This window comes from Dermacentor silvarum, chromosome 8 (genome assembly GCF_013339745.2).
Source record: "Dermacentor silvarum isolate Dsil-2018 chromosome 8, BIME_Dsil_1.4, whole genome shotgun sequence".
Classification (NCBI taxonomy): domain Eukaryota; kingdom Metazoa; phylum Arthropoda; class Arachnida; order Ixodida; family Ixodidae; genus Dermacentor; species Dermacentor silvarum.
This window is the reverse complement of record NC_051161.1, coordinates 89,794,892-89,822,509: the sequence shown is the minus strand read 5'-3', so window position 1 is coordinate 89,822,509 and position 27,618 is coordinate 89,794,892. Positions and strand designations below refer to the sequence as shown.

At 44.6% G+C, this 27,618-nt stretch overlaps 1 protein-coding gene across 1 annotated transcript in view; it reads right to left on the bottom strand.

Annotated features, from left to right (window-relative positions):
• The window catches only part of LOC119461556 (dnaJ homolog subfamily C member 13-like), a 147,425-nt gene that overhangs the window by 59,607 nt on the left and 60,200 nt on the right, over positions 1–27,618 (bottom strand). The window contains 12 exon segments of the mRNA XM_037722900.2: positions 656–734; positions 3,457–3,569; positions 7,769–7,970; positions 9,276–9,424; positions 10,175–10,375; positions 11,089–11,376; positions 13,997–14,101; positions 16,074–16,175; positions 18,216–18,278; positions 20,141–20,300; positions 23,326–23,549; positions 27,013–27,258. Of these exon segments, the coding sequence (XP_037578828.1) occupies positions 656–734; positions 3,457–3,569; positions 7,769–7,970; positions 9,276–9,424; positions 10,175–10,375; positions 11,089–11,376; positions 13,997–14,101; positions 16,074–16,175; positions 18,216–18,278; positions 20,141–20,300; positions 23,326–23,549; positions 27,013–27,258 (1,932 nt within the window).

Genomic DNA, 27,618 nt, shown 5'->3' with positions numbered 1-27,618 from the left:
AAACGGTTTCCGTTAACTCGGGGCACTACTGTGTTTTTTGCGTGCGTCGCTCGGTAGCCCCTTGCAGCCTGAGATCGCGCGCAGCGGTGCTGGAGGCGATGGCTGACGCGGCCCTGTGGCTCGCTAAGCTCGAACCCGCGATGGTTGGTCTCCTGTGAGACACTAAGAACCCACAGCTACCACAGTCTATGTTACCACTGCAGAGCTTTACACTTTTTTTTAAGCCTCATTTTTGGTACTGTATGCTTAGCAAAAGCATCAGCAAGTGTGTCAAAAAGAGTGTTAAAGCAGTCACAGGAAATTAACAACCCAAAATGCTGTCAAGTTAAAAATACATGTGAAGAGAGAATTAAATAAAATTAAGGTGACACATGTGAAAGCTGGCAGTAGAAAAGGATCATTAACACTAATGCTCTTTACGGTTATGATACAATAATGAGTGTAGTTAGCAGTTTGTGAATATGGTTTACAGCTTGACAAATTTATGACCTTGCAAATGAAACTGAAGCATGATGCATGAGCACGAGTTATGTTACCTTGTTTTCTAACCAGAAAACATCAGTACACAATGCAAACTTTATAAAGTAGCAGCAGTCGTATTTTCGAAAAACTGCCATGCAAAAAAGCGAGCAAAGTGAGAAAATCTAATGCTTACCCTTCCTTCTGGATTCTTGTCAGGGTGATACTTTTGAGCAAGTCGAAAGTAGGCACGCCGAATAACTGAGTCATCTGACCTGCCCAACCAACGAGTAAAAGATTAAGAAACCTGGTCCACACCCACATTCACACAGGTGCTTAATGCTTTAACTCCCAGGTTTTTTTCTGGAAAAGCTCGTGAAATTTCCCAAATTTTTGTATTCAGACAATTTTTTGCACGCAATGTTCTCATGAAATACCTATTAATTGTGTGGTTTATCATCCCTTGATTCCAATAAAAACATTGAGCAAGATGTCTGCACAATTTCTTTTTTTCAAAATATGCAAAAGTCTGCGATAATATTCTCTGCAACTCGACCGCAAAACAAATGGAAACTATAAAAAGTCTGCCTCCATTCTAGCCTTCATTCCACCCTATGAAATTGTATGTATAGCGAAGCTGTTGCCAATGTTAGACAAGCACAACCGACATTAGACAAGTACCACCACAAGCGACGTTAGACAACCACCAACTGCTAATGTAATACTTTTATTTGGACAGTGTTTGCCATAATGTAGATTATGGTCACAGCACATGCTGTGCGACAGATGCAACGGGCAGAGCGCCCACAGATCAAAGACAGATACATTGTGTGAACATGTACGTCATGCGTGCATGCACGTGGGCGGAAGTGCAGCATACATCCTTATTCTTCTAGGCCCTCTGCCAAGCACAAGTGCCTTATTGAACTAGCTGAATTTTTGAAAGTAAATTGCGTCAGGTAATTACTCAAGTACGACTTGAACACAAGCTGCAGACATTATAGCTTTGGAATGTAATTCGAATATATGAGAAAGCGTAATTTTGTTACGCGGAAACTAGAAGGCAAAGCCCTTTTCCAGCTACTGTTTGATACCCCTGACACACAGGCACTCTAAAGTCCTTTAGGTAAGGGGTCATCTACTGGAAAGGCGTTAAGCGCAGTGACACACGACAAAGGAGCATCTCCCTCCCGGCAAAGTTCGTTTGGGGGAAAGAAGATCGAGCATCTACTGTTCGAGCGGAAAGGTGTACTCTCGCATACAACGTGCACAACTCATCAATAGAAGAAAACCTGTTACATTACTACGGTGTCCCGTAAGTGTTTTTTTCTTACCTTGGAAAATGTTTAAATTTTTAGTGGTAACGCGATTTGTCGAACAGTGAAGATTTACTCTAGCTATACTCTCAAACACTCGCACCACATCGTTAGCGCAGCCATGCTGAATTCCGAATGTGCGCATTATCATCAAAATGGGGGAAAATGTTTTTAGGTTCTGCAATCACTGAATGTAACCTACATGCGCAGCTTTTTGTAAATGTTTTCTCTCTTGCTGCTTTAACAAACAACGCTTTTTTTTCCGCGTTTATCTGAAGAGCCATCTAAAGAAGTTAGTGCGATGCCGTTTCATCATCGCCGCAACTCCTTTCTGCAAAGGGTCCTTCGGAGTAACAAAAGGGCTTTCCTGCAAAGGACTTTACTTTTGCCCGTGTGTCAGGGGTATAAGATCTGTCTGAGTGGCCGCGGCCACTAGATGGCAGTACTGTTTTTGGGTGAGCACCGAGCCAACAAAAAATCCCAACCAACTAGAAGAGGCTCACAGCTTTGCTGCGAAATGACAAGAAAGAGTGCCCTAAGCGAGCAGTTATCAGTGGAATGAGCTGACGCACATGACTTGTTACTGCAGAACAAAGCAAACTTTTTAAAGCCCGTAAATAATACAACATTTTTTTTTCAGATTCTAGCATGTCAAATGTATGCCTCGTATTACAGTATAGACCACTTATAACGTAACCGCTTATAGTGCAGAACTGGATACAACACGGCCTTTTCCGACTCCCGTTTACCCTCACATAGAACTCCATGTATACGCATACCGCTTACAGTGCAGCCACGTGAGACGAAATACCGGTTATAATGTGGCTTCTGCGGGAAAATCTCGCTGACAAGGGCGGCAGAGAGCAAGCTTCTCAACAAGGTGTGTGCTGCCGGCGGGTGTATGCATTATTCAATGCAATCAAACTCTCGTTAATTCATACTTATTTGGTCGCACATCGGTTAATTCCGACTACTTTCGGAGCTCTCTGAGCGAGGAGCGCCGCAAATGTGTGACGCAAAAGAGCAAGAACGGCGCTAACGTCCAACCGAAACGAAGCGGCGGAGGCCGCATCACCACAGCCATCAGTTGAAATCGTATGTGAATGATGAATGACAACAACACCGGAACGCTTCAAGCCTATTTGTGTCTTTAAAGCCTGTATTCTTGCGTTTACCGCCACGCATAACACCTCGCCGCGCATAACCATCTAGTCCTATATGCCAATTAAAACTCTCTTTTTCCTATTTTTACGGTCCCCAAACATCAGCGAATTACATTTGGGTCTGTATTATAAGAGTGCTTTTACAATTTATAGTAGCTATATATTAATTTAGAAATCTGTGTAGGTATGCAGGCATTTACAGCTGCCTTGCGAAAGAAAAAGGCTACAAGGCCCTCGCCAATCTGGAGCAGTTGCATGCAGTTTCTTTCGAAAGCTTACAAGTGCTGGATAACTTGCACAAAACAAGAAAAACTGCAGTTCATGCACGGATTTCAAGCAATATGCGAACGAGGGCAAAAGATACAATTACTCGGCAAGGTCTTGTTGCTGCAATAAACACTGGCTCTGTTCCCTCAATAATTCAACATTTGGCTAATTCAGACACTTTTTTTCCTATTCTGTGAACCATGAATTAAAGTGTTACTGATTGAAAGTAGATAGTAATGGCAACTGCTGACTTTTGCTCCTGTGTGACCCCCAAGGTTGCACAGGCCTCCTCCATGGAAAGTGGTGGCGGTTTGCGGTCCAGCTCCTGTCGCCATCGCTCGAGCACATCTCGCAGTAGCGCTACCTGCATAATACAAGCCACGTCGCAGACCTTCATAAGTGCAGTCACACAAGTCGAACCCCTGGAAATCCAAAAATAATTCTGGACTTGTAGGTTTCAAATTTAAAACACGTCAAGGTAATGCGAGTGTTACCTGAAGCTTTGAGAGCTTCCCCCAGCACTTCAAACATCTGCCCACTGTGTCGTAAGTTCAGTTTGAGATATTACTTGCTGCGATAGCTTAGTGGCTATAGCGTTGTGCTGCTAAGCTTAAGGTCACAGGTGCAGTCCTAGTCACGGCGGCTGCCTTTCGATGGGTGCAAAATGCAAAAACACTCGCGTAATTAGATTTAGGTGCACGTAAAAAAATTCCAGGTGGCCAAACTTGAGCAGCAGTCACCCACAATGGCGTGCCTCATATTCAGATTGTGGTTTTGGCATGCAAAACTCCAGAATTTAATTTTTAAGTTACAAATTTTGACAGGAAGTCGGTAGGCAACGAGATTAAATCTAGGGGTATTTGGTCGTGCAGGGAGTGAAGGACATGTCAAGTTTTATGGAGACTTGTTCTATAGCAAGGACAGGTGACATGAAAGCTAGAAATAGTAACGGTTAAGGAGACAATAAATTGCAATGTTACGTTGGGCGGGATTAGTAAATGACACTTCCGAAATACCGGGTATGTCAGTCTCATCATGAGCAACCTCTTCATAAGTGTCAAGACAGAAAAGATTAAATTATGGGGTTTTACGTGCGAAAACCACGATCTGATTATGAGGCACGCCGTAGTGGGGGACACCGGAAATAATTTGGACCACCTGGGGTTCTTTAACGTGCACCTAAATCTAAGTACACGAGTGTTTTCGCATCTCGCCCTTATAGAAATGCGGCCGCCGTGGCCGGTATTCGATCCCACGGCCTCGTGCTTAGCAGTCCAACACCCATAGCCACTAAGCAACCACGGCGGGTGAGACAGAAAAGATGCAAAGACAAAAGACAGGCTCAAAGTTCCTCGGCTAACTTCTTAGGATGTCATAAAATTTGGAAAGCATCTGATCCGAACATACCTCAGAAATCTACGACATCACAAACAACAGATCTAAATGTAATGACACTGTTGTTTAGGCATAAACTTCAAGGAAGGAAATGTTCCTTTGTTTTCTCTGCTAGTAAACAACATTTTTCCCCAAAAGAAGTGAAAATCAAGTTTTTAAAAGAATAACTCATATTGGTCATAACTCAATGCCTGGTCATTTTATGTATCGCTACTTTGCTAATAATAATAAACTTCAAACTTCAAACTCACCAGACTAAATTAAAGCAAGTGTTGTTCTTTTAACGCCTATTTAAGGGGGGACGTGGCTTTGAAAATCAACTTCCTGATTTGTTCATGGATTTTGATGAAAATTGGCAGAAATGTTTAGAATGTATCCCTGATACTTCCATAAAGTTTCAGAGTGATACCTTGAGAACATTTTATTGAGCAGAATTTTTTTCTCTTGAACTTTCTGGAGGGCCTGGGGAGCTTAAAAAACATGATGGAAGGCTCGTTGAGTATTTACTGCATAGCTCAATGCGTGCTGAAGATCGTGATAGTCTTACTTTTTTTTTTTCGCAACACAAATTTTTTTAGATAGTCATTTTTCAAGTTACCTTCGCACCAAGCACACTTTTGGGGTGAACGAACAGCCACACCATAAATTTATAAAAAGTCAAGATAAAAATTTGAGACTGTCTCGACCTGCACTGTAGTCCAAGGAATGTGACAAAAAAAAAAAAACACAATCAAAATAGGCTAAACGATAACGAAGAAATCGGCTCCAGAAACTGAGCAGAAAGGCGAAAAAACAGTTTTGAGAAAACGGCTCTCAAAATTTCACCTTCTCTTCAGTTCTTTAAAACGCACCAAATTTGAAATCTTTGATGTGTTTTGTGATGTGGGGCTTCTTGGACATGTGGCCTCTGGTCTGCTGCGCCTTCGTTCTGCCTTTTTCATGTTTGTATGGCATTCTTTACTGCTGCTCTACAAAGAGCATGGTGCCTGGGTTTCAAACCAAGTGAGGTGCAGAACTATGTGGGCATAAATATACAGTAGTTCTAGCATTGTACCTGCAGACTAGTGCAGTCATTGAGGCATTGTTTTCTTTTGGTAGAATCGACCATGTTACTGAATGAAGGCTCTCAGCAGCGTTCTGAATAATCTTCCATTGACAATGGCTACGGAGGTTAGCGCAGCCACTGATAGATAGGCAGCAATGCAGCTGCTCAGTGCTTTCCAGCCCGTACTTTTGTATGATGCCTCACTTCTGCAGCCAGGTGTCTGTGCCAGCCCAAGTGGCCTAGTGAACAGAACTCATGATGAGGTTCTCTTTATGAAGGGGTGGTATGATAGGTATTGTTACGAGATATCGTGGCATTACGATAATAGAGTCGGCGCGCGATGTGCTAAGTCGTGGGTCCGAGGAATAGACGCTCGATGAGCTTAGTCGCGCAGTCCGAGGTGCGGACGCGCTAAATGCCTGGTCGCAGGTCCAAAGAATAGACGCTCGGTGAGCTCAATCGCGCAGTCCGAGGTGCTGACACGCGAAATGCCTAGCCACAGGTCTGAGGAATAGACGTTTGCATTGTCAACACTCGATGAGCGATGTGCCGACCCGCGAAATGCCTAGCCGCGGGCTCGAGGAGTCGACGCTTGAGGTGCCGACGTGCGAAGTGCCGACGTGCGAAATGCCGACGTGCGAAATGCCGACGTGCGAAATGCCGACGTGCGAAATGCCGACGTGCGAAGTGCCGACGTGCAAAATGCCAACGTGCGAAGTGCCGACGTGCGAAGTGCCGACGTGCGAAGTGCCGACGTGCGAAGTGCCGACGTGCGAAGTGCCGACGTGCGAAGTGCCGACACGCAAAGTGCCTAGCCGCGGGTCTGAGGAGTCGACACACGATGAGCGATGTGCCGACGCGCGAAATGCTTAGCCGCAGGCTCGAGGAGTCGACGCTCGATTAGCTTAGTCGCGCAGTCCGAGGTCCTGACGCGCGAAATGCCTAGCCGTGGGCTTGAGGTGTCGACGCTCATGGTAGCGACGCGCGAAGTGCCTAGCCACGGGTCCGAGGAGTTGACACTCGATGAGCGATGTGCCGACGCGTGGATTGCATAGCTGTAGGCTCCAGGAGTCGACGCTCGATGTGCTTAGTCGCACAGTCGGAGGCGCCGATGTACGAAATGCTTAGGCAAGGATCCGAGAAGTCCGCGTGCAATGTGCTTGATCGCCGAGTCGGAGACGCCTACGCGCAAAAGAGTTAGCCGCGTGTCCGAGGATTCCGTGCCTGAAGCTTGGTCGCGAAGTCAGCGTCGCTGATGCTCAGAATGCTTAGCCGCGGGTATGAGACGTCCACAAAAAGCGGGATCGGCCACGCTACTGCGATGTCCGCGTAGCACCCGTTTTAACACTCGTCGAGATTACGGAAACTGTCCAGAGCTCGCGAGGAGACCGCAACAAGCGGTGCAGACGACGCCATTGCGGAGCGAGCACCAGACCAATGGCAAACCGCGCTGGAGTCACGTGGCGAGCGCGGCCAATCTGTGGCTCCGGCACGACCTTCAATCATTTGCTTTTTGTGTGCTTGTTTCTGTACAGGGGAGATAGTTGAAGTGGCAAATTATAAGGCGGAGAAATGAGCTTTCCAACGAGACCAATGGCGGCGCTCAGCTGCGCCGTTCCGGAGATATTGTGGCTGATACAACAATTTTTTTAGAGCACTTCTACTTGGTTTTCAGTGATAATATTTCGGAATCACATAGAATAAGAGTTACAGAAACTGAAAATGTGATTTTCAAAAAATCGATTTTTTAATCATTTTTCGCGATGCGAAAGCCGCGTCCCCCCTTAAGAGCTACTGCTGCAAAACTGCAATCTGACATTATGCCATCTGCACTCCATTAAAGCTACTGCCGTGAAATTTACCATGAATAGTTTTAAGTGCATTAGAGAAGTACAGGACAGGTGCGTAACTTGCAACACTGGCTGTTTTTGAGTTCTTGTCTGCTGCCTGCACCTTCCAGTATTCATGATGAATTTCAGCCAACTAGCCCACCTCAACATTCTAATGAAATTCAAGTTTGCATGCTTGGAAGCAGACCTCCGAATGATATTCCCGGGTATCCTACATTTGGCCATTCCTTCTTCAAAGCAGTATTACAAGCAGCACTCTTGATTTCAACTCACAGGGTCCTTGATGGGCCAGTCTGGGAAGCGCTGGATGTCGCAAAGGTGCCGCAGGTAGAAGATGTTGCAGAAGAGCTCATTCTGCAGCTGCGGATAGCGCACGGGTGGGATTGGGCAGTAGTCATATTGGGCGCGCGTGTTGGACTTGAGTCGCGGTGTGAAGTCCCCGATGTGGCTCGCAATCTTGCCCATCATGAAGCGCCTGCAGCGAGCGCAGACAATGCGGGCCAGTTGCAAAAGGACACCAAAAGCAAATTCTAATGGTACATTTGACTGCATCCCGTTTTACCAAAGGCAAATACTAATGGTACATTCGACTGGCTCCTGCTGCGCTAAGACTGTTTATCACGGCCTCACAAGGCTGTAGCGGTCTAAGCGGGTTAAACGGTAGGCCACCGTATTTATTCGAATATAAGGCGAGACTTTTTGCAAGAATCTTAACCCTCAAAGTCACCCCCTGCCTTATACACAAATTTTGCCTTTAAGTGTGGCTTCACAGCAGTGCAAATTTTGCTGTATAGTGTGGCTTCACGGCAGCGCGACTTTCGCTTTATAGTGTGACTTGATGGCAGCGCATGCCGCGATGCCGTGAAGCCACACTATAAGGCGATATTTGCGCTGCCGTGAAGCAACACCAAAAGGCAAAAATTCACATATAACCCACACTCCACATGTTGGAGCACCTTTCCCCCATATTTCATGGTCGCTATTTTGTGTTTTGGCTGTGTTAGTAATTCACTATTTCAGGTAATCCCTGCCGAGTCTGAATAATCTGTCAGCTACTCTATATCACCTTATATTAGTGTGCATAAAGAATATGAAGCATTGCGCGCAAGAAACATGGACAAAAAAGAAGGAACATGGTTAAAATACCGTGTAAACTGTGTTCCTTCTTTTGTCCACGTTTTCTGCGCGCAATGCTACACGTTCTTAATGGAAAACCAACAAGCCCAAGTGGAAACCCTACTGTAGTGTGCATACTTAAGTTTTTTTTTCTTGGGTCCTCCAACTGGCACCCACGCCTTATAATCGTGACCGCCTTATAATCGAATAAATACGGTAATTTCATCCTAACCAGCATCTGCATGTGGTTACCACCCTAGCCGTAACAAAAGAAAAAACCTCATCACCTGTTGTGTAGACATGTTCAGAGAGAGTTTGCATGGAGGTTGACGTTGCGGGTGGCCTTTGTTACCCATATGTTGCCCAGTGTGTTTAACTGTAGACTGCCATAAAGCACCATAGCCAGTGTGTTTTATTAATTTATAAGAATGAATTGTCAAAGCAAAAAAAAAAGCATAACGATCGCCACAGGGCTCCACACAACAATAAAAAATGAAGAAAGCTATTTGCCACATAACTGACCATCAGAGTCATAATTATGAGTACGCATACGCATGTTACAGCAAATAAAGTGATGCGAGTCAGCACTTGCATGTACGATAAGCAAGAAGTAGGTGTAAAGTGGGTTGCCTTTTACAGTGGGCTGCCATTTCTGCAGCCTTACCTCATCTCCGCATTCCAGATGGCCTCAGGCGTGTCAAACTCGCCCAGGAAGATCTCGGCAAACTTGGCCGCTCCATGGTTCTCGAGGTAGCACACCATAGCTTCTGGTAGCAGAGGGCCTAGAATACTGCGCTGAGTCAGTGAGCTACCCTGCAAGAAGGTAGCACGTGGCAATGCTTCAGCTAGTCAATCAGAAAAACACTGCACTCGTAATGTCAAACAAAAGCTGCATCAAACCATGTGCATTCCGGTATTTATCTTCATGCTATTTAATTAAGACAAAGACAGAACAGAGCCTGAGAGAGGACAAGCACTTACTAAACTTGCTTACTCGAAGAATGGAATACATACACAGCTGATAGGCAAAACATGCTGAAAGAAGGCAATCAAAAAACTAGACAAAAGAAAAACATAACACGGCATACATCAAGATATAAAAATTCACTAATAATGATACTAATGCACACTTTACACACACGTTCATCGATTTCACTGGTTATAACAATTATCGGTTCTAACAATGAAATTTTTTTGACACTTAAATACTGTTACAAGTTTGTTCGTCTGTCTCTACGTTTTTCCGTCATCCAATGTTGCCAGAGGCATTTAAGTAGGTCATTGTGTTATGACAGAGCAGGCAAGCACTGCACCGAAGCACAGCATCACATTGTGAAACGCTATCTTTGCAAGAGACCTGAGTGCAAGTGAGCCAGCAGTTTAGCCGTAAGAGCCAAATAAACCAGGCTCCTTCTTCAGCATAACATTCAGTATTGTATCGCAGACCATCAAAGAGCCTCGTGCTACAAAAGTAATAGCCAACACTTCATTTCAATATGGCTTACACAAATTTTGACGAAGGACATGACCATGTTAATGGGGGTGCATGAGACTGCTACGTACTTCATCGAAGCGGTGCGCTTGGCATGTGTGGGCACGGTGTAGCAGTTCACCGATTGTCAGCAGGTTAGAGCCAGTGTAGAGGAGCACAAAGTAGAAGAAGCCTGTGGCATAAAGCTGCTGCACTGCTGGGTTCTCCTCCATGACCTGCAGCAGTAGCTGAGCCACCTTCTCCACTAGGACGGGGTCGAAGGTCAACAGGACCTGTAATGCAGATTCAGAAGTGTTAATTGATTAGTTAAATTCATTATATTCTGGGGTCTTACATGCCAAAACCAGCAATCTGATTATGAGGCACTAAACAAAGTACAAGCATACTGCACACCCAATTATTTAGGAAGAAAAATGAGCAAGGGTCTAATATGTGTTGCACAGTGGCGTCCAGTTTGTGCAATGCTACTTGTGCAAGCAATGCACTTGTGCAAGTTATGGCCTAACAACTTTTGACAAAGGCTGCACAATCAACCCCAAAAGATTACAGAATGAGGGTTCTGCCAAGGAACTGAATTTCCATGCAATTTGGGCCTCTGGCTTGTAAATGCGAACATCATTGTTTGTACTTCTATACATACAGTACAAACTACAAATATGAACTGCTGAAGTTCATATTTGTAGGTTGGGTTCACATTTGGGCTGGTTGGTTCACGACTTGAGCGGAAAAAACAACACAGTGAACAGGACATAAGGGACACAAGACGCAGTAAACTGGACGTTGTTTATCCCTTCCTTGTGTTCTGTTCCCCGTATTTTAATTTTTTTTTTAGGCTGAATACAAATGTGACTTCCTGGCAGTATGCACAAGATTAAGTTTTTCAGTGGAGCTCTCACCCCATATGCATTCGGAGTAGTGAGCTCTTGTAGTCGCGCATTCATGCATACACATAAACACACGCTCCACATGCTTGCAGCCACCTCACCTGCACAACGTGGACCAGGCTGGAGCGCTCGGAAAGGAGCCGCTTGGCACGGGGGATGGGTCGCACCACGGCACCGTCCGAGTCGCGTGATGGGTAAAAGGAGCAGATGGCCGAGAGGACTGAGAGCACGGTTGCCGCAAGCTCGCCATCGTTGAGCAGGGCCTGCCCTGTGGCAAGCAGGCCCCAGCGGAGCTGCGCCACGCGCACCAGGGGCTGCCAGCCAGCCATGCCCTGTGCCCAACACATCGTCCGTGCAGACAGCTTGCCTTCCGCCCACATCTCCTGCAACTGCACACCCAAAGGGGAGGACAGGGACAGCAACACATTCCAGATCAACATTTGGGACACACCAGCAAAAGGACTAACCCCCGTATTCAGAAATGCAACTTCGCTTCAAGTCCGTGCTTGACTTGAATTAAGTGACGCCTATTGTGAACACGCCGAAGCAAACGCAAAGAACGTCCAGGGCATGTTCACAATAGGCGTCACTTAATTCAAGTCAAGCACGGACTTGAAGCGAAGTTGCATTTCGGAATACGGGGGTAAGACAGACGTCTACAATTTTAGGCTTTGAGGCAGGAGTTGGGACTTAGACCAAACAGTTTTCAAATCGTTATTACTCATGTTATAGTACTGAAAACATGTAGCTACTGTGAAGTCTTGTTAAAATATGACTAATTTTAATGGGGAGCTAAGATTAATTTGTTACATCCATTACTTCATTATATTCATTATTACATGCATTGCAATATGAATCAATATAAGGGTTTCAAGGGGAAATTCAGTTAATTTGTTTTAATTATTATTTCGTTACTCTATCTCATTTTGTTATAGCGAGGTTTGATTGTACACTCGAACCTCGTTATAACAAAGTTGAAGGGGAGAGAAAAATTACTTCGTAATATCCGTTACTTCGTTATATCCATTATTGCCATTTACTGCAATATATGGCCAATGGGGTGCACAATTGTAAACATAGAAATAAGAAGACGGCTTTGCACCCCGTGGAACCGCTACACAGCCCATACATGCGATGAAATTTGAATAAAATAAAAAAAAAATCTTCTGCGTGCACAACACGTCACTTAGCACCTGATGCCACAGCCTTCAGAGAGCTGCCTTCTGTTCTGTGATGATCTCCCACATCTGCTTTCCATTTATTTATTTATTTATTTATTTATTAATTAAAAAGTCCTTACAGGCCTCGTGAGAGGCACTGGGTAAGGGGGGTATCACAAAAGAAGGAGAACAGCATGCATAATTGGTACATAATATACATACACGATTAATTGGCATAATAATAATGGATATTCATAATTTCCTGCGTATGCTGGATGATTACACAAAAATAATTGTAGAGGTGATGAGCTTATTAGAGTATAAAACAAAAGATACAGTTCACAGAACATACAGTTCACAGAAAGATTAGTGTTGCTCGACTATATATTCGACGCAGGGATGCGAGAGTGTTGAACTGCCGTGACGAACGAGTGCCGAACCCTGTGGAAAGCGATGTACCGCCGCGGTGCGCAATGGTCGGGTATTATTTGGTTTCGGAGACGAATTTAGTTTGTTTTATCCATTTGCAGAACAATTTCATTTCGTTAAAACGAGGTTTTAAATACGCGGATCTCTATGGGGATTTCAAGGGCAATTTCACTTACTTTATATCCATTATTTCGTTATGTCCCGTTTTGTTATAACGAGGTACGAGTGTATTTGTAATTTTGTGTGTTTAATTATTTAGAATATGAGATCCATTTCTGTTCTATGCAAGTAACCTTCTGGAAAATTTGTCAAAAAAGTATCAGTGCCCTTGAGTTGCGAGACCCCTTTTAAAGTTAACTTTAAAAACGTCTCTTCAAGTGTTAACTTAAAACTCTTATAACTCTTGTTCAAGGGTAGACAGAGCAATAAGGTTGGTCTTATTGGACTTTTTTAATCATGCAGAAGCTGCTGATACCCTGTTTAGCGATACCTGGGGAACTGATCCTTTGCAAATGCTTACAGAAAATTGAATAAGTGAAACTTGCATAGAATCACAACCAAATGACTTCATATTCGAACTAAGCACATACAGGGTACATCTATCTACAAGTTTTCAGCCATATAACTCAAAGAATAAAGGTTGAAAATAAGATGACTAGGAATCAACTCCCCTTCTAAAAAGAAAAATAAGTTGAGCTGTATTAATCAACTCCCCTTCTAAAAAGAAAAAGAAGTTGAGCTGTATTAATCAACTCCCCTTCTAAAAAGAAAAATAAGTTGAGCTGTATTAAAAAATTACGCTTCTGGAATAGCAAAAAAGTCATCTTTATCAGTATAGGCGCCTTGGTAAGCGGCCAGAAAACGTATCATATGATTGCAATTTGGCAATGTGCTGAACGTTGGTGCCATAAGATTGTTTTCCGGGGATGTATGAACCAGTAAAAAAAGAAGTGATATTGTATTGGGTCACTTTTTGTGTTCTAGATCGCGAACGTTGGCGCTGGGAAACCACACGAAAGGGGATCGTATTAACGACGTTCTTTTGTATTTAGGCACAGGCTAGCTACATCTGCTCTAGGGTATGCCTTCTCTGTACAATATAACAGACAATATTACTGCATATGCAGTATGTAGCAGTCAGCCGCATGACATGCACTAGACAACAGTTAGTGGAGTCAGCTTTCGCCCAGTAATGATGCTAACTCTAAAGGTACAAGATTTTTCAGCATGGTCCAGGTGTAGTATCACAGGTGATTACCAGAATGCTGACAGAGTTCGCATTGTGTTGATAGAACATGACGTCTCCAGATGTCTGACAGCAACACTGGTGTTTCCATTTTTGTCTTCCAATACACGTCTATGCTGATACAATGACACTAGGCTAAAGCACTTCATCAATGCAACCACAAAGATAGCCCACCTGATCGTAGCCATAGGGCCCTTGCCGGTCCTTGTCCTCACCGCCGACATGCCACTCTTTCTCCAGGCAAAGCGCCATCTCAGGTGATGCCTCTATCACATTCATCTGCACCAGGCCAAGCATGCATGTTACTGTTACATATGCATTGTTAGTGAAGGATGTAAAGTCCTTTTGTTATACGAATTTGGAGATAACTATTCACAGAATTACTATCTACAATTCCTTGTGGACACAATCGTCACTGCATGCTCTACACACAGCGCTTATCTGCTTGCAGTGCCCAAACCCGGTGAAGGGCCTGTCCCTTCACCATGTTTGGCCACTTCAGACTAGTAAAGTGCGTAGATCCCTGTGGTGACAATCGTCTGCAAAACTATTACACCGATGTACACTGTGAAAATGGCCTTAAGGTTGAATGAAAACCCATGGAAGATTCCCCTCAAAGGAGCCCCCACTAGTAAAGACAACGCCACAGTTGGTGTTGCATGGTACTGCCTGCAGCTCACAAATAGAAAGGAGCAACACAACAGACACACACAACAGGATTAGTGTAAGTCGCAGAGCATGAAAGACCCTCACCGGAAATGCACCACACAGCAAGACAAGAAAGAAGAAAATAATGCAGATCCCATGCACTGGGGGAATCTATGTTCATGCGACACATTTTGCAGGTAGCTGGCTATTCAGCACCTTTTGGGGTTTGAAGAGTTGCCAGATAGACCAACCTGCTTGTGCGAAGCAAGCAGTTGTGTTTGATGCGAGCCCGTGTGTGACGACATAAGACAGTGATGATAGTATGACGGTGACAGCATTACATGAGTTTCTTTTGTTTACTACGGAAAGAAACACTAGAAGTTGTTTCGTGACAACCTGAGTGGCACAATGTCGCGCAGCGTCTTTGTAGAATTTTGTTATGAGGAAAAAGCTTGCGAATGTAGGCCAATCCTGAAGGTGCTGCAGTCCAACGCACCATATCAAAACATCAGCTGCCATGAGGCAAGAATTGGAAAAACTGACAAGCTCCCACTCGTGACGTAATAGAAAGAGAGCGGCAAGTCTGTGGCCGAATGGCAACTAGCGCGCACACACGTGCTCTAGCTCGTGCTGTGTGACGTGATGTATGCGCCCGTCGTTTTCAAGATCTAGTTAACTGGCATTGGCACGAGAGAAGCATGCATGCGATTGCGGCCTAACGGTTAGAGCATTGGGCTGCTGTGGGCAGAGGTTAAATCCCATGATCAAACAGTTTTGATTTTTCTTTTAAGAAACAAGGCTAGACAGGAACCTACCAACCTACCGCAAAAGCGTCTAGAATGAGCCAAAGAAAGCTTTGCATTTAAAAAGGGGGGGCCAGCTTTGTGACGTGGGCCTTGGTTTTGATATTGGACAAAGCAGAGGAGGGATGTCGTTTCTAGGCAATGGGAGAGAGAGCCTGTGCTGCTGGAATGGTAGCTTGTCTTCCTCGGCCATTGCCTTACAACATTTTATTTGCTTCTACCCCCTTGGCAATTTCCCTAAACACTTTTAAAAACTTCTTGAGGCAGAATGCTCCCTGCACAGTGCTTTACAATTTCCAGTGGGCAAGTGAAATTTTTGACGGGGCCTGCTGAAAGGCTCTTTAACCACCAAAGCACATAAATTTGACTCAACCTCGCATTACAAAAGAGTGAAAAACAAGCAGAAATATTAAGCACTAGCACACTCATTCACCAAACTTCAATACTTCTTTTACATAAGTATGTTTACTCATTGACCAGCTACCAGATGCTCGCCACTCACGATAGTGATTGGTGTGATAAACTAGTGATCACTCTGGTAATAGCAAAATGATTTTCACCAGCCTTTAGCCAGCAAGGCTCATTATGCACTCATTATTTGGCTAGGCTTATAATTGACATTAAGGCCTATAACAAAAACATGTGGCCATAATGAACAAGAATCATACGGAGCAAGCGAAGCTCACAAGGAAAAGACATAGGCCTCAACAGTCGTGACACTACCTGACTGGGACACACAATTTTCGTAAGATTGCACTCTGAAGCAGGCAAAATGCAAAAAACAGAATAAGCACACGTACCTGTGTTGGGACAAGTGCACGGCTTACATGCCGATGGGCCAAAGTCACCAGCTCCACCAGAGTAGTCAGGCCACCAGCATCCAAGAGTTCCTTGACATTGCGCTGAATTGGCAAAGTCAGCATCAGAGATCAATCAGTACAACAGATCTTCTCAACGGCTCACTAGCATGTTACACTCCCTACACTATAGCTGCTTGTACTGGCAGGTAGAAAATGCCAACACACAGTTTTCCTAAGGTCGTTGCTTATGGTAGCAAGCTCGGTTATTTTTCGAAGCAGCTGCACATTTGTTTACTTATTGCTCATGTGTGGGCCGCACACATATAATTTGTACCCGATTAAAAAAAAAGAAAAATGCTGTCCAAGAATATATGGCACTACACTTCAAGATACACTGTCAACTGCTAAAGAGTTTCTTAAATGCAAGGTAAAACCACAAGATTTTTAATTTTTTTTTTTTCAATGAAGACGCGGTGTTCGTGGACGCGGCCAGGTACACGCGCAGGCGCGCCTTCACGGCCGCCGTGGTAGATCACGAGAACACTTGCAAAACTAGTGTCACGGTACGCACGGTGCACGCGGAAACAGCGGAGGAGGTAGCCATCGCGCTAGCGGTGGCGACCACCGAGGCCGAAGTGATCATCAGCGACTCCCAGACGGCAATTCGCAACTACGCCAACGGCCGCATCTCCCCCGAGGCGTTACGAACTACTCGTGGGCAAAACCGAGAATAAAGAAGTTTACATCGTATGGGCACCCGCCCACACCACATCACTCGCCGGCAACGAGGCGGCGCACGGGGCGGCTCGAGGGCTTACGGACCGAGCCGCCAACCACACTACCGCCGCCTCGGCCACGACGTCTGGTGAGGGGTGGAAGTGGGAGGATCGCCTGACGAGTTTTAGAGATATAACACAACACTACAGACTGGCGAGGTGCAAATTTCCGCCACCACACCAGAAACTGAACAAGAGACAGGCGGTCGCACGGCGACAGCTGCAGACAAGAACGTTTGTAAACCCGGTGATCTTGAATCTCTGTTACCCAGAGCTTTATTCGTCCAACCAATGCAAGTTTTGTGAGGCCAGGGCAACCCTGGAACACATGTTATGGGAGTGCAAACAAGGGGGGGTTCCAGACGGGGACGCAGCCTCGAGCCGAACGCGCTGGGAGACTACGCTGCTCAGCTCCGCCCTCGAAGACCAACTCTGGGCCGTCCAGCGGGCCGAGGAAGCCGCCAGAGCTCAAGGGCTCCTGGCCGACACCTAGGCAGGGGTATTCGCCTAAATCCCCAAATAACTCGCCGGATTATAAATAAAGTTAACATTCATTCATTCATGATTCACAGCTGATATGCACTAAAGGCTTTTCAAGTCATGTGCACCTTAATAAATATTCTGCCTCATTGGCATGGTCCAAAGGTCATTGCTGCATCTAACAGCACTAACAATGAAAAGGCCTAGAGGTGAATGAAGATGGAACCTCAGTTCAGGATGAACTTTTCAAGAAGTACCACAAACACCCACGTGTAATACGAGGTTGTTTTCTGTCCCCCGCTTTTAACACATCACATTTACGCCTCATATTATATGCGGAACCAAACGCTCTTCAGCCCAAATCTGCAGTTCCAGTTACGCACAGTGACTGCTGTGTGAACCGAACTTATTATCCCTGGAGGCATGACGTCTCAGTTGCAACTGCTTGACGTTTGTATAAACAAACCTGTCATGGACGGTGTCAAGCACTACTCAGTGGTGGGAATGGCCAAGAGTGTTTTGTAGCAGATTTTGTAGCAGGAAGAACTGGGATTCTGAGCAGGTCTTGTAGCAGTCAATAATGATAATTCTGAATGGTTATTAGTTGAGCGCTATTCTCACAGGTCAAAAACAGTTCCGAATACTGGTGCACATCACAGGAAATAGTTTCGAGGAAGGCAATCCACGTACACATCCACTCTCAAAAAAATTGCAACCATCATGCGGCCAAGTCAACCTGCATGCTTGGAAAAGGAAATACCACTGATACCCAGCGTAAAAGCAAGCCATACAAAGGCACAACAAGCTTAAGGCAATACAGTCACATTGTATGCAGGATGGCCATTCAAGCAATTTATTTTAGGCCTAAGATCTTTAAGCTACTCACCTTGTGAAGAATCAGCTTGCTAAGGAAAATGAGCAGACGGTCTCTCTCCATCCGGTCCATACACTGCGATAAGAGAGTACAGCAAATCAATCCACAGAATTTGCACCAACACAGTTAATGTCATCACATGACTGTGTCACAATCACATGACCATGCTCAACTGAGCAGAGTACAGTGGAATCTCGTTGATACGATCTTCATGGGAACCGGAAAATAAAGCGTATCAGTGGCGCACCGACGGGGGGGTGGGGGGTTCGGGTGTTGTAACGCCCCCTCCCCCTGAGGCCGAGTGCAAATTGCATATTATGCAAAGTCCTTGCTCCCCCCCACCATCATAAAAATTAAACCCTCCCTGGCAGAGATCCTGAGTGTATCATCTGAAAATTGTATTATCCAACATATTATCCACCCAAATCTTATTATCATGAAAAGAAAAATAAATGAATTATCCTGAAAAACATACTATGCAGAATCGTATCAACGAGATTCCACTGTATATCTACCACTAAAAACCCTGATAGCTGCTGCAGTCTTGCTCCCTTGTTATGTTGATTTATTGAGTAACTTTCACACGTACTTTCACATGTACAGCAACTTTCACAACGAAGGCTCACATTAGGTCTGTTCCAATTCGAGCCGGCATTAAAGCCTGTCTACATCATTGGCTAAAAAGGCAGCTTCGATTCCAAATGTTGGGATATATTTGGAACACTTCTCTGCGACTAGACATCACCTTGCATCGGCACAAAAAAAGAAGCTAAGAAAAAGAATTGTAATACTATATTTTAACACTTTGAGCATGCAAACCTAAGAAAAACGCAATGTGGCTTACTTTAAGTGCACAAGCAAGCCTGGCTACACTTTTTTGTGTGCAGGTGAACTTTCTGCTGAGCTTCCAGGCAGGCTGCTCAGCCATCTTGTTTGGACACCAAGGTAGTCTGCATCTTTCTTGACTTCCATGTTATCGTCCCAAAGCTGTTTTGTAGGCTCCATTTGAATTGGAATAAGACTCAAAAATGGCCGCTGTTCGTTTTGCTCTCTATTCAAGTCTACAGCTAGTATTGGAACACAGCCATTGACACCCAGGCAGCGGAGCCACATTTTTGTACTTCGAGCCTTTGCAGGAGAAAATTTTATGAATTCATTTTAAAAGTTCAACATTTGTAGAATGTCCACGAAAAGAGTAGTAAAAAAAAAAAAAACTCAACACACTCAGATCCGCACATTTTTCTTTCAATTTCTTTTGAATGGTTCCAAATGGCATCAATTGTACCTTGTAGATTTAGTTTTAACAGGTGGCAGGAGACAGTATCAGTTAAAGAAAACATTGGCATCAGCATGCAACTAATCTCTGTTGGAGAATTGTGACGTTTACTTGCACCCATTTTTCTGTCTTTCACTTGTTCCAACCAGCATTAACTTCTTTCACCTCAGTGCTGTGAAGCTGAACCACTGCTTTGTCAGGAAATGCTGATCTTAGTGATGATGATGATCATCACCAACCTGACTGAGGTACATCTCCAGGACAAAGGCCCCTCCCAGCGATCTTCAATTACCCATCTTGTGCTGGCTCACTCACTCTTACGCCTGCAAATTTCAAAATTTTTCTTAGTGTTTGTGTACTTCAGATGTCCATCGCCCGAGTGTCCACTTTTGAAAGTGAAGGCCCCTGGTTTTCCCGCCTGAAGCATCTTCTTTATCTCAAATCGTTTCATTATATTGTTTGCATGACTACACAATACCGATTACTACTGGGGAGTTGCTATAACAGCACACAGCAACGACCTATGCCGCAAATGCAGCAAAACAGCCTCATAACAGCTATGTAATAAAGATCTACTGTTGCCCATAGTCACTCCAAAGAAAAGTGACATGCCCCATAACAGACATTCTGGGAAGGTCCAGTTGTACAATGAAAACCTTGCCTTGTCCAGTTTGCTGAGTATGTGCTTGGTGTCATTGAACGGTCCTATGTCCAAGTAATGGCGGCCATAGACAAGTGCCATAGCTTGAAGACACTGGCAGCGTCGTGTTGCATCTGATGCCAACAGGAATGCATGGTACAAGTCATTGAAGAACTCAGACCTGAAGAAGGAAGCACATTTCACTATCACCACATCTGTTGTGCTATGTAGAATGAACAGAGTTGACTGTTAGGGCAGCCAGCCAGTCACTCTCAGCCAGTAAAAATTTTTTGGAAATTTTTATAAAAGATTGTAGTCATAACCCTTTCAGGCACTGTGTACGCCAAGATAGTGCATCAACAGCAAAAGCATTGATGAAAGTAATGATTTTTAAAATGTGTCGCGTACATCTTGAAGCACTTCCGAGTGTAATTTTGCGGAAAGCTTGACTAACATGTGCAAATGTTTTAGCAAAATGAGAGGGAAGGTAGATGGTTGGGTGTTTTTTCTCAGTGCGAGTATGCTGTATGTAGTGGGTTCACTTCTTCCATTGTTTTTCTCAATGTGTTGCCACCAGGCACCTTATGCAATACCCCTTCAATGGGGTCTTTAAGGTAATAAAATGAAATGAAATGAAACCAGGCATAACTTTCAAGTGGCTGGACACTTCATCATCTTTAAGCCTGCTAGACATGAAATAGTTGATGTTCTCATATTGGATGTTCCTGCAGTGACTTTTCACATGGAGTTCACATTCTGTAAACTTGACAAAACTCCCTAAAGAATTCAAAATTCTTAATCTACTCTGCGGATGTATGCTTTTTATGATTCTGAAGGTGCAGGACATGAGGGTGAAAGCAAGTTTTCCATCACCAGAATTAACTGGTGCCTCAAAGGGTTAAAAAGACCTGCTTGTATCGTTCACTAGACGCCCCATTTCTCTGAAATAAGACAAAAACGCACAAAGAGCTTGGCACAAGTCCTGCCATCTCTGTTTCTACATTTCATACATCAATTTCATCATGTAGCTGAAAGATTGACTATGATGCAGTGGTCGTGTGTCAAAGGAAATAAAGTGAGCCAAGAACAATATATGTGCGCCAGAAAGATAGGAACAAAATGACAGGTGCAAGCGTGTGCCAGTCCCACCTGCCCCAGTATTAAATGTAAATGCACTAGAGCAAGGGTTCTCAAGCATGTTCCTTCCAGGGAACCCTGCTAAGCTCCATGAAGTTCCAAGGAACCCCCCAACCCAAGTTCACCGAATGAAAATGTCCAAATTAACCAAATGTCCAATTATCGAGAGTATCAAGAAAACAATCAACAAATGCTCAAGTCAACACGCTTTTATTTATTGAATGAAACAGTAAATCTTGTTTCTATTTTGCACAAGAGCAGTGCAGAAGCTGAAAATGTAATCTCGTGACTGATTAGTGCTCACAGCGGCGAAAGCCTCGCGACTTCCCTCGTAGTGTGGCCGCGGCGCGAGTCTTCATCTGAGGTACTTTTTGACTACCGCGTGCACATCCCCATTATTTTTTGCGCGACTGAGCTGGTCGCCAACAAATAGTTCATCCATGCATCATGATGTAGCCGGTGCTCTTTATCTTAGACATCTTTTCACTGAGTCAAAGCGAAACTACTGCTTGCCGCAACCGCTGCGGACGAAACCGCGGCCGCTATATTGACGCGATCATGGATGGCGACTACACAGTTGTGAAGACAAGCAGCTGACGCACGCACCGAGCCAAAACGAAACTACTGTTTGCCGCAACCGCTGCGGACGAAACTGTCGTGGCTATCGCCGTGATCATAGATGGCAACTACGCACTTAGGAAGACACGCGGCTAGCCGCCGTCGCGGCGTAACACACGGCAATAAACGCAAGAATAAAGGCTAAGGGCACAACTGTGCATGAAGCGTTCCGGCGTTGCTTTCAGTCGCGTATGGCGTACGACGGCCGCTGAGGATCGTGGCAGCGATGCGGACTGCGCCGCTTCGTTTTGGTTGGACGCTAGCGTTGTTTTTGCTTTTTTGCATCGCGCATTTGCGCTGCTCCGCGCATTTATTATTATTTTTTTTTCATTCCTCTGATGTAAACGTCAGTGCACATGCTATCGGCACTTACGCTATCTACAAACGGGATAAATGCGCAGTTACGGCCTCCAAGATTCAAGTGCGAAAGCTTAGGCGCACAGCCTGTTTTCGGAGGTTGCGCGGCTGCAAGCTGCTGGTGGATTTATTGCACAGTTTGCGTATTGCTGCTACACAGTATGATGTGCTTTTTGGCACTCTGGCATGGGTAATCGAGGTTCTTTGGATCGAGCGCACCTCATGCTTGCCGTCTTAGCCACTTGGCGAGTGTGGAACCAGGGAAAATTTATCAGTAGCTAGCGGAACCCCAAGCAGGGGCTTGCGGAACCCACTTTGAGAACCCATGCACTAGAGTTAAGAGGAAGCTTTAGCTCAGAGCTAACTCCCATTTTGCAATTCAAACACATGTGAAATGCATCAATGTGTAATGAGACAACCGCTGGTCAGGTTTGAATCAAATTTGTTGTATTTGAAAGATACAGTTAAATCGTAGCGACTGTCAGAAGTGGAATTTCAATTTATTGCCTTAATTTTTTTAACAAAAATTGCCGGAAATCGGTAAGTTTGAAAAAAATAGAAGCACAAAGTTTACAAATCTGTAACTGTGCACCAAGAACAGATATCGCATTTCTGTACACGGCATCCATTAGAACATTGAAAGCAGACAAATTTGATATATGAATTTACATGTTACGTGAACTTGCTCCAATGTTTACAAGGGCTTTTCAAAAGTCATACTCGCATATTGGTGGTGTACTTAAGAGCGATGTATAATTTACAATTCTTGTCGAATTGCCGATCTTACCAACTTGGTTACATCGAGGTTTAACTTTACTAGGAAGGTACACAAGATGCGTTAAACAAGCTCACTTTCAACAATAAGTGTGATAAGCGTGCAGGCAGCATTTACGTTTTTTTTTTTTGCTCGCAAATAAATGTTTTTCTTCTGAGTGCTTAAAGTGTTGTGATACAACGAAGCTCTCAATATAAAAAAAATAACTCTCAGGTTCCATCGAATTCATTAATCGTTAACTGTACATAATTCTCTTCTGAGCAACACCAAAAACCAGTATCCAATCAGGGCACCAGCTGAGGACAAAAAGGCTCCTCACGAGCGACGGATGTAGGAGGCCGAGGCGCCTTCAGTTGGCTGGTCATCCTCGAGAAGCAGGCGTAGGAAGTAGTCGCCTACGCGTACTTCCTCCTGCAGGCTTGGGTAGAGCACCTCAAACTCCCAGTGGTTCCAGGCTACGGGCAGGCCGGAACCACACACCGACCGGTCTTGGCAGAAGCTACGCAACTCCGCCTCCAGTGCATCCCGCAGTTCCTCCCGCGTCTGCGTACACGTGCGCACATGCATGGTGTTTCATTTTGTGATGTAATTAACATGAGACGCATGCATAAAAAGAAAACGAATATTTTTCTTTTTTTTCAATTTTTGCATTATGGTCACGTAAGTGTAACGATCTTCCTTCTCATACTGTGAATGCAGAAGCTGGCAAGTTGTTTTCAGCTGTTTCACATTACTTTCAACGAGACTAACTGTGCGTAGCTGTACTACAAGTTGCCGACCGATTTCTTGGATACCCGATTTTTCAAGCTTATTCAATTATTCCGACTTCCTTGCACGCCCCTGGCAAGGGGCGCATGAGTGACGCAGCTGCGATCACTCAGCCACCATGGGAATGATGGTTAGTGTTGTGTCCAGCAGTTTTTTGTTTTTCTGTTCTTGGTTATGTTTTTTTTTTGTTTACATTGTCATATGTTACATCACCACTCATGTGTAGACAACGTCATAGTTTGAAATAAAAGTGGGGTGCTGCCAAGAATGGGCAGACACTATTGGAGAAGTTGTTTTACTGTGTTAATGGCGCACAAGTTGGCTCAGCACACAGCAGCCATATCTGACAGATGATATTGCAGTCAGTGGCGACGTAACATATGATAATGGAAAGCAAAACCAAGAACAAGAAACAACTGCTGGACACAACCATTAGTACTTGGATTCGTCTGATCTTCGTACTTGTGGCCTCAGATTTCTTGAGGTTTTGTTTACTACCCTTTTCTCTGCCTTCATTGGCCCAAATCTTTAAGAGATCTACACTTTCCTAAATGTAGAAGCTAATAAGACTGAAAATCTATAATCACTGCTAATTAGTGATTCCGGATCTCGAGGCATGCTTCCGTAGCCAAATTGAAATGCATCAGAGCGCCTCAACATGCTGATTTTGGCCGAAGGCAATTCGTAAGGATGTTTTATTCTGCCTGTCGACATCTTCATCCATGGCGTAATGGTTACAATACCAGGCTTCTGTGCTAGAGGTCCTCTGATCCAATCCAGTGGTCAGAAAATTTTACTTGTGTTTATTCATTCATTTGTTACGAAATATTTGCTGGAAATGTATAATTTGCAAGGTTGCAAAGCCGTTCTAAGCCATAAGGCTTCTGCGAAACACCTGCAAAAATACACTACTACACAGACCACCTTAAAGATCTGCTGGTTGCAAGAAAAGGAACTGCACCAAGCAGGATCGTGGCGGCGATCACTAATGCATTCTCTCCTATTAGCGGCTGCTACGTTGTCTCCCAATGTGCTTTGTGGTGAAGCAATTCGGTGATTTTGTACCAATTTTGACTATTTTTACAAAATTCTACAAGTGTTACAGACACAATACAACTGCATCATGTGGCTGGATAGTTGGCAGTAAGGGTGTCAAAAAAGTATGCAAGTCAATGGGCAAGTAGTTTTGAAAGGGGAAAAGGCGCAAACATTGGAAAATGTGAAATATGCCTCATGTTTAGGCACATGTAGATTGATGATGCAGTCCAAGTTAAAATGCATGTTTAAATTCACTTGGATGGGCGTACAAAAGCAATTTATTTCCAAAAGTTTAATCAAAGTACGCCTTGTTGTAGGTGAGAAAAAAAGTTTTATGTTGAGCGTCCGCCACGTCCCTGCGTGCCGGCCTTAATTCCACTTCACTGCACCCAAACTTATCTGGGACAACGGAAAGATGCGGCAGCCATGTGGGCAGCAGTATCGTATGTTGCTTTGTGTTTAGACATTGCTAGCAGCTAGCAACTTGGAAACAGTGACTGGCATAAGGTTTCAGAAGGGCATCAATGCCAAATAAATCAGCGTTGTATTTCGGAGTTTTTTTCTTGTTCGTTTAATTTAACCCGCCAGATAATCAATCAATTTCGTCAGTCCAATTAAGGCCAAATTAACGGAAGTCAACTGTATTTTACTGTGATAGCAATCACATGGACACTCAAGGGCAATTTTTGCTGTTATCGTTGCCGTCATGTTCCATATAAAGTCCTGGGGCGATAAGATCACAGCTGCGCTCCGTATGCTATGGGTGCAAGGGAAAGCGGGCGAGGGTGAGCTGAGAAGGATGGTGGCTCGATGCCGCCAAGCAAGGGGGGGAGTAGGGGCTGCCCACGGTGCAGCTGAGTGCAGCTGCGCGCACCCTTTCTTGGTGGTAATCTGCGGTCGATGCTAAGGGTAGGAAACTTGAGACAGCTGATGACTTAGTGTGCACTGCGTTCTCGTAGGCTTTGTTCGCGTTGAAGCAAGAGCTTGCAAGAAAAACGATTCGCTCGCCACTGCTGCCACTCTTCTTCACGTCACCGTACTGACAGCGAGTGTCCGCGGTCATTGAGTGAGATATGTTCATGTTTGCCTGGGCGCACGTCACGAAAATAGCAAGAAAATAGCATCCGCGTTCTTATCCTTTGTCCTTACCTGTACACGCTGAACACCATACATAAACATGTCGGACTATCTAGCCTATGCACCAGCATTGTGATGACTGCATTCAGACATGCCTGCTTCAATCAGAAATGATTCCAGTTTCACAGGTCGAAGCAGGGAGTCTGATAGGTTTGGCCCATCAGCACCTTTTCAGAGTTTCACAGGTGTGCATGTGTTCCAAGAGAGCACATGAATGATTGACTCACACTTTGCTACATGCCCCTTGGAGACTAGGTTGCCTGGCCCCCTGCTCCAAAAGTAGCCCCTAAATTCCTTAATGTAGCGAACTATCCAAAGATTAACCAATCTAGGCAGCAGACTTGAAGAGTAGCCAAGCAGTAGCCAAGCAGTAGCCACGAACAGTGGTGTCTCGGTATTAAACTCTAACATCGTAGAGGACAGAAATATAGATGCCAGCTGAGTGCATGCTTTCGTTACAGAGCAATGCAAGAAGTTACCTCAATTTTATGGTGTGATACTCAAAATTAAATTAAACTAAATTCTTAGCTTTTACATGGTAAAACCACAATCTTGTTATGAGGCACGCTGTGGTGGAGGACTCCGGATTAATTTTAGCTACCTGGGGTTCTTTGATGCACACGTAAATCTAAGTACACGAGTAATACCTAAAAGCGATTGCAACTGTAGCCAAAAAGTGCCGACCATCTTGCCCAAGGTCACGATTAATATGCTGTGACCGATGCATCACTGACAGCATCGTTAATGAGGAAAAAACCAATGACGTCACCCACAGCGCTGCTCGCCTATTTTTATCTAGGTCATCCATCATCCACCATGACAGCTGACCTCATTCTTGGCAATAAGCCAACTTTTATCACCGAGCTTCATACAGTCCCATTGCAAATCTTCAAAGTGCGGGCACATACGCTGATACGTAAAAGTATACACACAGTAGAAGAGTACATTTTTTAGCTCACAGATCTGAATGTAGCCATCCCAATGTAGACCTTCTCAGAAGCAGTTATTTCGGCAGAAAGTAGCAAAACCTGGCAATAACCCTGCTTCGGAACAAGATACGCACCCTGAAGTTCCAAATGAGGTCTGGTCGTGCGTGGTCCTGGTAGAATTGGTAGTAGAACATGGGCCAGTTGGCTTCAACACGAACACGCTGGCGTCGTTTGCGGAGGACGACGGGCCGCACCGTGTCGTTGGCATTTGAAGGCGGCGTTGTCCGCTGCCTCCAGTGCTGGAGGAACTTGTCCACCTGCCGCTCAACCGCTTTCCATTGCTGTGCAGCCCGCGAGGGTGCCCGGCTGCTCGAATGGTCCTATTTGCATGAACAGAAACACAATATCATGGAGACATGCAAACAAAGTCAGCTGATTAGCTGAAACATTCATGTCGTCAATCAGGTGATAACAAGTATATGTGGAATACAACCAACCTTTCCATATATGGCCTTCACATAAGAAAAGGTGTTGAATTCAGTATGAATACCAGAAGTCATGGATCCATCACGTAGTGAAAGAGTATAAGAAGCATGCATCAACATCTTAGAAAAGATCTAAAATTGCCCAGCTACTTTGATCTCCATAAGTGGAAAAATACCAATTGAAGAAGGATATCGGCCAAGGGGACACACTCCAATGCTATCCACTGCATGCTTGGAATAAGCATTGAAGCTATT